At 38.2% G+C, this 12,796-nt stretch overlaps 1 protein-coding gene across 15 annotated transcripts in view; it reads left to right on the forward strand.

Moving 5' to 3' along the window:
* Window positions 1–12,796, forward strand: part of PPFIBP1 (PPFIA binding protein 1) — a 650,864-nt gene that overhangs the window by 508,222 nt on the left and 129,846 nt on the right. For all 15 annotated transcript variants that reach the window (XM_053719064.1, XM_053719065.1, XM_053719067.1 and 12 more), the window contains one exon: window positions 551–682. In XM_053719064.1, the coding sequence (XP_053575039.1) occupies window positions 551–682 (132 nt within the window). The remainder of the gene's footprint in view (window positions 1–550; window positions 683–12,796) is intronic.

Raw genomic sequence — 12,796 nt, forward strand, 5'->3', positions numbered from 1 at the left:
TGCTTCATTCTCTTGGTTTCCTTTGTTGAATGATAAGTAATGCACTACTGGGAGCTAGCTAAAAACTGGTGAGCCAATGAGAAGAGGCATATGGGTATAGCCATCAATCAGCAGCTATCTCTTAGTAGTGCATTGCAGCTGCTGAGCCTATCTAGGTATGTTAAAATAAATATCAAGAGATCAAAGTAAATTAGATAATAGAAGTACATTGGAAATTAGTTTACTGCATGTTCTCTGTGCTTCTCAATTCCAGTTCTCAAGGACCCCTAACAGGCCAGATTTAAAGGACATCCTACCTGAGGACAGACAGCCTAAGGGACATACTCCAAAATCTGGCCTGTTGAGGTTCCTTGAGGAACACTGCTCAATCTAAATCACAAACGTTTAATTATTGGCTTTACTGTCACCTTTAACTAGGTCATGTTTGACTCTTGCTTTGGCCGCACTAAGGTCCCATAAATGCACCCAGGGTTGTGTCACGTTTTATTCACAAACCTGTCTACCCTGCACATTCCCTGCAATCTCTGCTTATGTGATGTTCTCTTTTTAGACTAAAAAGAAGCCAGTCTACCACTTTAAACCAAGAGGATGACCTTCCCGTTGAAGATTTTAAAAGAGGAGGAACAAGGTCAACGGCCGGGCCGAGGCTGGGCTGGTCCAGAGATCTTGGTCATGGAAACAGGTAAATGATTGTAGTTTGTTTTTTATTGCAGATAATCCTTCCTTCCTGAACAATCTGGAATTAGTTTTTTTTTTAGCTTTATTTAAAATAACAAAGGTTCATTATTTTCACGTACAGTAAGTTTTCTTTGCACTTTTTTTTGATTGTCTGTTACTGGGGATGGACAGTCATTTTAACGTAGTGCAGACCTTAATTGCATCAAAAAATTATAATAATTATGACGGGCTGTTACTGGGAATGGCTGGCTGTTACTGGGACTGGCTGGCTGTTGCTGGGACTGTCTGTTACTGGGAATGACTGGCTAGCTGTTACTGGGAATGACTGGCTAGCTGTTACTGGGAATGACTGGCTAGCTGTTACTGGGATTGACTGGCTGTTACTGGGAATGACTGGCTGTTACTGGGAATGACTGGCTAGCTGTTACTGGGAATGACTGGCTAGCTGTTACTGGGAATGACTGGCTAGCTGTTACTGGGAATGACTGGCTGTTACTGGGAATGACTGGCTGTTACTGGGAATGACTGGCTGTTACTGGGAATGACTGTCTGTTACTGGGAATGACTGGCTAGCTGTTACTGGGAATGACTGGCTAGCTGTTACTGGGAATGACTGGCTAGCTGTTACTGGGATTGACTGGCTGTTACTGGGAATGACTGGCTAGCTGTTACTGGGAATGACTGGCTAGCTGTTACTGGGAATGACTGGCTAGCTGTTACTGGGAATGAGTGGTTGGCTGTTACTGGGACCAACTGTCTGTTACTGGAAATGGCTGTCTGTTGCTGGGACTGGTTGTTACTTGGTAAGGCTGTCTGTTGCCGGGACTGGCTGTCTGTTGCCGGGACTGGCTGTCTGTTGCCGGGACTGGCTGTCTGTTGCCGGGACTGGCTGTCTGTTGCCGGGACTGGCTGTCTGTTGCCGGGACTGGCTGTCTGTTGCCGGGACTGGCTGTCTGTAGCCGGGACTGTCTGTAACTTGGGCTGGCTGTCTGTTACTGGTCCTGGCTGGCTGTTACTGGGGCTGGCTGGCTGTTACTGGGACTGCCTGTCTTTTACTGGGACTGCCTGATTTTTACTGGGACTGCCTGTTACTGGGACTGTCTAGCTGTTACTGGGTATGTACATAATGTGGGATGCGGAGACCTGTCACTGCTCTGCTGCTTCTTTACAGTTTTATAAACACTCTGAGCTATTGTTTGTGATGGCGAGAGCTTCGTCTGCATTATGGGAGAGTGAAAAAAACCTTATGCTGTTTTTATTTACACAAAAACAAGCAACTGCTATGTATTGTTTCTCATTATCTTCAGTAGAGTGTTCACCTTATTACACAGCTAGTGACACACTATTATCTACCATGAATCAGTTTGTGTGCGCCAGTTGAGAGCTGTGCACGTGCGGGTTGCCTGCTTGGGGAGGCTGGGCAGACACAGTGTTAACAGCAGATTGCATATGTCGTATGTCTGCTTGCGGAATTTAGAAAGTATTCCATCATAGGGGCGGGTTTCTTAGGCTCACAGAAGGAAATATAAACAATTCTTTTTAAGGATTAATAATATAATAAATAAGAAACATTACACAACACTATTAAGCAATTAATAATCCTATACAAATGTTTATTTGTATTATTTGCTTATCCTCCAAAAGCCACCTGTGACGTCACTGTTGTGGATTTCAAAAAACTATTTCAATGAGGTTAATAAAATTGTCCAATTGCATCGTTAAGATTTCATTGCATGCTATAAAGGTGCAGAATATCACATCATTTACTCCCTCTACTTGCCCCTTTTATTGAATGTTTCCTATTAATAATTGTTGGTGCATTTTGCAATAAATGACAGTGCGGGCTAGGATAAAGATTGCCAGGTTTTACCACAGTAATTCACATAATCCAGCCACATAAATGAAATGGGACCTTTACTTCATTAGACAATAGGGTCCAAACAATCCTCTGTAGATTATAACATTGCCTCATATCTTCTTTGGAACCTGTGTTCTGTTTCAGTATTGGTCTATTTCATGTACTATTGTCACACTGTGATTGTGCACTCCAGAGTTAAAGGGACGGTGTACTGTAAAAATGATTTCCCCTAAATATGTTTACAATGATTTGTTATATCAGCTTCTAGTGGGTCTATATACTCTGCGCTGTGTGGGTATATGCTCTTTGTACTCTTTCATCTGTGGAAGCTTCCTCTATGCTTCCAAGGTAATCGTTATCAAAGTGGGGAGGAGATACCAGAGCGCTAACAGCTAATACCCAATATGAAGGGAAATAAATAACTATTGGACACCCAATAATTTTAAAGATTTTATTAAAATAAATTAAAAAGGATAAATAATAAATTGGTTATTTGTGCTAGTAATGTAATGTATTGGTTTAATAAATAAATAAAAGCGTACTACCTTTAGGTTTATTTAAATGAATCGGTATGTCTTGATGTGAGAATCAATAATCCACCTTTTTGGTTCAATAGATATCTATCTTATTCCAACTGTGTACTTCCCTTTTGGTGAGCTAAATAAATGTTAATGAACAATTCGTTAAGTGATCAAGAACAATTCTATTTTCTAAGAAAGCTATACAATACAATATTCGGTTGGCCAACCTTAAATTTTATGCTCTTACAGGCATAAAGAAAAATTAAAAAAACATTTAAAGAATGATGAATGTATGTAAACAACTTGTGCTTCTAAAAATTGTATTTTCTAAAAATTCCCTTAGAGGATTTCTCGGTCTTGTAATAAAAAAGATATTGGTCCCTTTTCTTCTTTTCAAATCTCTATGGTAAAGAAGAAAAGGGACCAAGATTACAGGTCTGAAGATTGCGCACAGTTTTCCACCGGAGGGATTTACAGCTTGCTTAAGATCCACATGAAAGAAGATAAAGATTAGAAATGTATCACTGCAAACAAGTGCACTTGTTAGGACCATAGAGACATTGTGACTTTGCTAACCTAAATCAGACCGGTCGCATTAACACATATTGCTTCATAATCCTATTACCAACACTTTAGTTATAACACAAAGTTGCTATTATTGTACCAAATGCGCAGTACAAAGTTACTTTTTTATATGCATAAGGTACCTTTTTTATTAAAAGACCGAGAAATCCTCTAAGGGAATTTTTAGAAAGTACAATTTTTAGAAGCACAAGTTGTTTACATACATTCATCATTTTTTAAATGTTTTTTTTTATTTTTCTTTATGCCCGTAAGAGCATAAAATTTAAGGTTGGCCAACCGAATATTGTATTGTATAGCTTTCTTAGAAAATAGAATTGTTCTTGATCACTTAAAGAAATGTTCATTAACCAAAAGGGAACTACACAGTTGGAATAAGATAGATATCTATTGAACCAAAAAGGTGGATTATTGATTCTCACATCAAGACATACCGATTCATTTAAATAAACCTAAAGGTGGTACTCTTTTATTTATTTATTAAACCAATACATTACATTACTAGCACAAATAACCAATTTATAATTTATCCTTTTTAATTTAATTTAATAAAATCTTTAAAATTATTGGGTGTCCAATAGTTATTTATTTCCCTTCATAATGGGTATTAGCTGTTAGCGCTCTGTTATCTCCTCCCCACTTTGTTATATCAGCTGGAGAGTTTAAAATATATAGGAAATTGCCCCTTTACAAATGTTTTTGTATATGAAATATCTGAATCTGCTCATTTGAAATCACAACCCAATAAAATTGGTTGAGCTTGCAGGGAGAGCAGTGTTCATTTGCTCATCTCTCTGACAATTACTTAAAGTAATGGTAAAATTGACTAACCTGCACACAAGCATTTACATAAATGCTAAATTTAAACCTAAGGTCCATTCATTCATTGTATATATTTTTGCATATTAAAAGGGTTATTACCTATCTATCCTGTATATTAATTTCCTTGTTCCTTTGACTATCTCCAAAATGGCTTTTTCTTTCATGTAATTAGCAAGAGTCCATGAGCTAGTGACGTATGGGATATACATTCCTACCAAGAGGGGCAAAGTTTCCCAAACCTCAAAATGCCTATAAATACACCCCTCACCACACCCACAATTCAGTTTTACAAACTTTGCCTCCGATGGAGGTGGTGAAGTAAGTTTGTGCTAGATTCTACGTTGATATGCGCTCCGCAGCAAGTTGGAGCCCGGTTTTCCTCTCAGCATGCAGTGAATGTCAGAGGGATGTGAGGAGAGTATTGCCTATTTGAATGCAGTGATCTCCTTCTACGGGGTCTATTTCATAGGTTCTCTGTTATCGGTCGTAGAGATTCATCTCTTACCTCCCTTTTCAGATCGACGATATACTCTTATATATACCATTACCTCTGCTGATTCTCGTTTCAGTACTGGTTTGGCTTTCTACAAACATGTAGATGAGTGTCCTGGGGTAAGTAAATCTTATTTTCTGTGACACTCTAAGCTATGGTTGGGCACTTTGTTTATAAAGTTCTAAATATATGTATTCAAACATTTATTTGCCTTGACTCAGAATGTTCAACTTTCCTTATTTTCAGACAGTCAGTTTCATATTTGGGATAATGCATTTGTTTCAATCATTTTTTCTTACCTTCAAAAATTTGACTCTTCCCTGTGGGCTGTTAGGCTCGCGGGGGCTGAAAATGCTTCATTTTATTGCGTCATTCTTGGCGCGGACTTTTTTGGCGCAAAAAATTTGTTTCCGTTTCCGGCGTCATACGTGTCGCCGGAAGTTGCATCATTTTTTTACGTTATTTTGCGCCAAAAATGTCGGCGTTCCGGATGTGGCGTCATTTTGGCGCCAAAAAGCATTTAGGCGCCAAATAATGTGGGCGTCTTATTGGCGCGAAAAATATGGGCGTCGCTTTTGTCTCCACATTATTTAAGTCTCATTTTTCATTGCTTCTGGTTGCTAGAAGCTTGTTCTTTGGCATTTTTTCCCATTCCTGAAACTGTCATTTAAGGAATTTGATCAATTTTGCTTTATATATATGTTGTTTTTTCTCTTACATATTGCAAGATGTCTCACGTTGCATCTGAGTCAGAAGATACTACAGGAAAATCGCTGTCTAGTGCTGGATCTACCAAAGCTAAGTGTATCTGCTGTAAACTTTTGGTAGCTATTCCTCCAGCTGTTGTTTCTATCGATTGTCATGACAAACTTGTTAAAGCAGATAATATTTCCTTTAGTAAAGTACCATTGCCTGTTGCAGTTCCTTCAACATCTAAGGTGCAGAATGTTCCTGATAATATAAGAGATTTTGTTTCTGAATCCATAAAGAAGGCTATGTCTGTTATTTCTCCTTCTAGTAAACGTAAAAAATCTTTTAAAACTTCTCTCCCTACAGATGAATTTTTAAATGAACATCATCATTCTGATTCTGATGACTCTTCTGGTTCAGAGGATTCTGTCTCAGAGGTTGATGCTGATAAATCTTCATATTTATTTAAAATGGAATTTATTCGTTCTTTACTTAAAGAAGTACTAATTGCTTTAGAAATAGAGGATTCTGGTCCTCTTGATACTAATTCTAAACGTTTGGATAAGGTATTTAAAGCTCCTGTGGTTATTCCAGAAGTTTTTCCTGTTCCTAATGCTATTTCAGCAGTAATTTCCAAAGAATGGGATAAATTGGGTAATTCATTTACTCCTTCTAAACGTTTTAAGCGATTATATCCTGTGCCGTCTGACAGATTAGAATTTTGGGACAAAATCCCTAAAGTTGATGGGGCTATTTCTACCCTTGCTAAACGTACTACTATTCCTACGTCAGATGGTACTTCGTTTAAGGATCCTTTAGATAGGAAAATTGAATCCTTTCTAAGAAAAGCTTATCTGTGTTCAGGTAATCTTCTTAGACCTGCTATATCTTTGGCTGATGTTGCTGCAGCTTCAACTTTCTGGTTGGAAACTTTAGCGCAACAAGTAACACATCATGATTCTCATGATATTATTATTCTTCTACAGCATGCTAATAATTTTATCTGTGATGCCATTTTTGATATTATCAGAGTTGATGTCAGGTTTATGTCTCTAGCTATTTTAGCTAGAAGAGCTTTATGGCTTAAAACTTGGAATGCTGATATGGCTTCTAAATCAACTTTACTTTCCATTTCTTTCCAGGGTAACAAATTATTTGGTTCTCAGTTGGATTCCATTATTTCAACTGTTACTGGTGGGAAAGGAACTTTTTTACCACAGGATAAAAAATCTAAAGGTAAAAGCAGGGCTAATAATCGTTTTCGTTCCTTTCGTTTCAACAAAGAACAAAAGCCTGATCCTTCATCCTCAGGAGCAGTTTCAGTTTGGAAACCATCTCCAGTCTGGAATAAATCCAAGCCAGCTAGAAAGGCAAAGCCTGCTTCTAAGTCCACATGAAGGTGCGGCCCTCATTCCAGCTCAGCTGGTAGGGGGCAGGTTACGTTTTTTCAAGGAAATTTGGATCAATTCTGTTCACAATCTTTGGATTCAGAGCATTGTTTCAGAAGGGTACAGAATTGGTTTCAAGATGAGACCTCCTGCAAAGAGATTTTTTCTTTCCCGTGTCCCAGTAAATCCAGTAAAAGCTCAAGCATTTCTGAAATGTGTTTCAGATCTAGAGTTGACTGGAGTAATTATGCCAGTTCCAGTTCTGGAACAGGGGATGGGGTTTTATTCAAAGCTCTTCATTGTACCAAAGAAGGAGAATTCCTTCAGACCAGTTCTGGATCTAAAAATATTGAATCGTTATGTAAGAATACCAACGTTCAAGATGGTAACTGTAAGGACTATCTTGCCTTTTGTTCAGTAAGGGAATTATATGTCCACAATAGATTTACAGGATGCATATCTGCATATTCCGATTCATCCAGATCATTATCAGTTCCTGAGATTCTTTTTTCTGGACAAGCATTACCAGTTTGTGGCTCTGCCGTTTGGCCTAGCTACAGCTCCAAGAATTTTTACAAAGGTTTTCGGTGCCCTTCTGTCTGTAATCAGAGAACAGGGTATTGTGGTATTTCCTTATTTGGACGATATCTTGGTACTTGCTCAGTCTTTACATTTAGCAGAATCTCATACGAATCGACTTGTGTTGTTTCTTCAAGATCATGGTTGGAGGATCAATTTACCAAAAAGTTCTTTGATTCCTCAGACAAGGGTAACCTTTCTGGGTTTCCAGATGGATTCAGTGTCCATGACTCTGTCTTTAACAGACAAGAGACGTCTAAAATTGATTGCAGCTTGTCGAAACCTTCAGTCACAATCATTCCCTTCGGTAGCCTTATGCATGGAAATTCTAGGTCTTATGACTGCTGCATCGGACGCGATCCCCTTTGCTCGTTTTCACATGCGACCTCTTCAGCTCTGTATGCTGAAGCAATGGTGCAAGGATTACACGAAGATATCTCAATTAATATCTTTAAAACCGATTGTTCGACACTCTCTAACATGGTGGACAGATCACCATCGTTTAATTCAGGGGGCTTCTTTTGTGCTTCCGACCTGGACTGTAATTTCAACAGATGCAAGTCTCACAGGTTGGGGAGCTGTGTGGGGATCTCTGACGGCACAAGGAGTTTGGGAATCTCAGGAGGTGAGATTACCGATTAATATTTTGGAACTCCGTGCAATTTTCAGAGCTCTTCAGTTTTGGCCTCTTCTGAAGAGAGAATCGTTCATTTGTTTTCAGACAGACAATGTCACAACTGTGGCATACATCAATCATCAAGGAGGGACTCACAGTCCTCTGGCTATGAAAGAAGTATCTCGAATTTTGGTTTGGGCGGAATCCAGCTCCTGTCTAATCTCTGCGGTTCATATCCCAGGTATAGACAATTGGGAAGCGGATTATCTCAGTCGCCAAACGTTGCATCCGGGCGAATGGTCTCTTCACCCAGAGGTATTTCTTCAGATTGTTCAAATGTGGGAACTTCCAGAAATAGATCTGATGGCTTCCCTTCTAAACAAGAAACTTCCCAGGTATCTGTCCAGATCCCGGGATCCTCAGGCGGAGGCAGTGGATGCATTATCACTTCCTTGGAAGTATCATCCTACCTATATCTTTCCGCCTCTAGTTCTTCTTCCAAGAGTAATCTCCAAGATTCTGAAGGAATGCTCGTTTGTTCTGCTGGTAGCTCCGGCATGGCCTCACAGGTTTTGGTATGCGGATCTTGTCCGGATGGCCTCTTGCCAACCGTGGACTCTTCCGTTAAGACCAGACCTTCTGTCACAAGGTCCTTTTTTCCATCAGGATCTGAAATCCTTAAATTTAAAGGTATGGAGATTGAACGCTTGATTCTTGGTCAAAGAGGTTTCTCTGACTCTGTGATTAATACTATGTTACAGGCTCGTAAATCTGTATCTCGAGAGATATATTATAGAGTCTGGAAGACTTATATTTCTTGGTGTCTTTCTCATCATTTTTCTTGGCATTCTTTTAGAATACCGAGAATTTTACAGTTTCTTCAGGATGGTTTAGATAAGGGTTTGTCCGCAAGTTCTTTGAAAGGACAAATCTCTGCTCTTTCTGTTCTTTTTCACAGAAAGATTGCTATTCTTCCTGATATTCATTGTTTTGTACAAGCTTTGGTTCGTATAAAACCTGTTATTAAGTCAATTTCTCCTCCTTGGAGTTTGAATTTGGTTCTGGGAGCTCTTCAAGCTCCTCCGTTTGAACCTATGCATTCATTGGACATTAAATTACTTTCTTGGAAAGTTTTGTTCCTTTTGGCCATCTCTTCTGCCAGAAGAGTTTCTGAATTATCTGCTCTTTCTTGTGAGTCTCCTTTTCTGATTTTTCATCAGGATAAGGCGGTGTTGCGAACTTCTTTTGAATTTTTACCTAAAGTTGTGAATTCCAACAACATTAGTAGAGAAATTGTGGTTCCTTCATTATGTCCTAATCCTAAGAATTCTAAGGAGAAATCGTTGCATTCTTTGGATGTTGTTAGAGCTTTGAAATATTATGTTGAAGCTACGAAATCTTTCCATAAGACTTCTAGTTTATTTGTTATCTTTTCCGGTTCTAGAAAAGGCCAGAAAGCTTCTGCCATTTCTTTGGCATCTTGGTTGAAATCTTTAATTCATCTTGCCTATGTTGAGTCGGGTAAAACTCCGCCTCAAAGAATTACAGCTCATTCTACTAGGTCAGTTTCTACTTCCTGGGCGTTTAGGAATGAAGCTTCGGTTGACCAGATTTGCAAAGCAGCAACTTGGTCCTCTTTGCATACTTTTACTAAATTCTACCATTTTGATGTATTTTCTTCTTCTGAAGCAGTTTTTGGTAGAAAAGTACTTCAGGCAGCGGTTTCAGTTTGAATCTTCTGCTTATGTTTTTCATTAAACTTTATTTTTGGGTGTGGATTATTTTCAGCAGGAATTGGCTGTCTTTATTTTATCCCTCCCTCTCTAGTGACTCTTGTGTGGAAAGATCCACATCTTGGGTAGTCATTATCCCATACGTCACTAGCTCATGGACTCTTGCTAATTACATGAAAGAAAACATAATTTATGTAAGAACTTACCTGATAAATTCATTTCTTTCATATTAGCAAGAGTCCATGAGGCCCGCCCTTTTTTTGTGGTGGTTATGATTTTTGTATAAAGCACAATTATTCCAATTCCTTATTTTATATGCTTTCGCACTTTTTTATCACCCCACTTCTTGGCTATTCGTTAAACTGAATTGTGGGTGTGGTGAGGGGTGTATTTATAGGCATTTTGAGGTTTGGGAAACTTTGCCCCTCCTGGTAGGAATGTATATTCCATACGTCACTAGCTCATGGACTCTTGCTAATATGAAAGAAATGAATTTATCAGGTAAGTTCTTACATAAATTATGTTTTTTTATTAGCGATATCCAATTGAGATGTGTGCCAATCGGCATTAAATAAAAAAGCAAATACGCTCCATTGTTGAACTGCACATGCACTTGTTACTTAATCAGCTCGCTGACTATGTGTCTGTTTAGTCTCGCGCATGCACTATCTGCATATAAGGGAAATCCCTGCTTACGTCACAGAAAACCAAGACTCACTCGTAAGCAGCGAATTTTAGAAATATTGCAGCAGTTCTAAAACTGTATTAAAAGTAAGTTAAATCAATATTAAGGATATTATACCCTTAAAAAAGAAAGGGTTAAGACAGCGCTAAATATATAATAAAATAAACTAAACCAATTTTAGTAATTTTAAAATATTTAATATTAAACAATAGTATAATATTAAAAACAATAATTGATACTTGCAGTGGAAAAATCTTTAACAAGGTCATTTTTTGTTGCAAACTGCAATCTAAAGCGCAGAGTCACCGACCGGTGTGTCCTCCAAAACTACTACGCATTTCATTGAGAAATCAGGTGCCACCTGTTGAAGAGGATTTCTCATTGAAACGCGTAGTAGTTTTAGAGGTCACACTGGCCGGTGACTCTGTGCTTTAGATTTCAGTTTGCAATTTTGTTGTTTGCAACAAAAAATCACCTTTTTAAAGATTTTCCATTGTTTTTAATATTATACTATTGTTTAATATTAAATATTTTAAAACTACTAAAATTGGTTTTGTTTATTTTATTATATCTTTAGTGCTGTCTTAACCCTTTCTTTTTAGGGTATTGTATAACCTCTTTCATTATTGTTTATCAAGATAGCTGCAACCCTATAAGATATATCTAGATTATTGGTTATAGAGGTGTATATTTATTAGCGTTTTTTAAGTGAATTTATATTATAATTATTTTTTTATTCAGAATACTTTAGTCAACATTTGCCACCCAGTGGGTGCTCTCTTATAGGTACTTCCTATTGTAGTATTAAATCAATATTAAATGATTTCATTATAAGCCATCGATGACAATTATTCAATATGTTTACACGAAAGCACTAAACTTGATTTTTATTCGAAGTGCATATTCCCCTGCTAATTAAAATAGTTTTTGAAGTAAAATTGCTCCAAGTTTAGTCCAACAAAAAATTATAATTCCCGTTAGAAAGGGATATTCACCTAACTATAAATTTGTAAGATCAAACAATGTATTATGTAATTAAACCTTTTCTCTTGTAAGGTGTATCCAGTCCACGGATCATCCATTACTTGTGGGATATTCTCATTCTCCCAACAGGAAGTTGCAAGAGGACACCCACAGCAGAGCTGTTATATAGCTCCTCCCCTAACTGCCATATCCAGTCATTCTCTTGCAACTCTCAACACGCATGGAGGTAGTAAGTTTGAACCTCTTCATTCCATAGATATCAAACTTTTATCTTGGAAAGTTCTGTTTTTGGTAGCTATTTCCTCGGCTCCTAGAGTCTCCGAGTTATCTGCTTTACAATGTGATTCTCCTTATCTGATCTTCCATACGGATAAGGTAGTCCTGCGTACCAAACCTGGGTTTTTACCTAAGGTGGTATCTAACAAGAATATAAATCAATAGATTGTTGTTCCATCCTTGTGTCCTAATCCTTCTTCAAAGAAGGAACGTCTATTACACAATCTGGACGTGGTTCGTGCTTTAAAGTTTTACTTACAAGCTACTAAAGATTTTTGTCAAACATCTGCTTTGTTTGTTGTCTACTCTGGACAGAGGAGAGGTCAAAAGGCTTCCGCAACCTCTGTTTCTTTTTGGCTAAGAAGCATAATCCGCTTAGCCTATGAGACTGCTGGCCAGCAGCCTCCTGAAAGGATTACAGCTCATTCTACTAGAGCTGTGGCTTCCACTTGGGCCTTTAAAAATGAGGCTTCTGTTGAACAGATTTGCAAGGCGGCGACTTGGTCTTCACTTCATACTGTTTCAAAATTCTACAAATTTGATACTTTTGCTTCTTCGGAGGCTATTTTTGGGAGAAAGGTTTTACAGGCAGTGGTACCTTCAGTTTAAGTACCTGCCTTGTCCCTCCCTTCATCCGTGTACTTTAGCTTTGGTATTGGTATCCCACAAGTAATGGATGATCCATGGACTGGATACACCTTACAAGAGAAAACACAATTTATGCTTACCTGATAAATTTATTTCTCTTGTGGTGTATCCAGTCCACGGCCCGCCCTGTCATTTTAAGGCAGGTAATTTTTTCATTTAAAGTACAGTCACACTGCACCCTATGGTTTCTCCTTTCTCTGCGTGTTTTCGGTCGAATGACTGGATATGGCAGTTAGGGGAGGA

This window comes from Bombina bombina, chromosome 6 (genome assembly GCF_027579735.1).
Source record: "Bombina bombina isolate aBomBom1 chromosome 6, aBomBom1.pri, whole genome shotgun sequence".
In the NCBI taxonomy this organism is placed as follows: domain Eukaryota; kingdom Metazoa; phylum Chordata; class Amphibia; order Anura; family Bombinatoridae; genus Bombina; species Bombina bombina.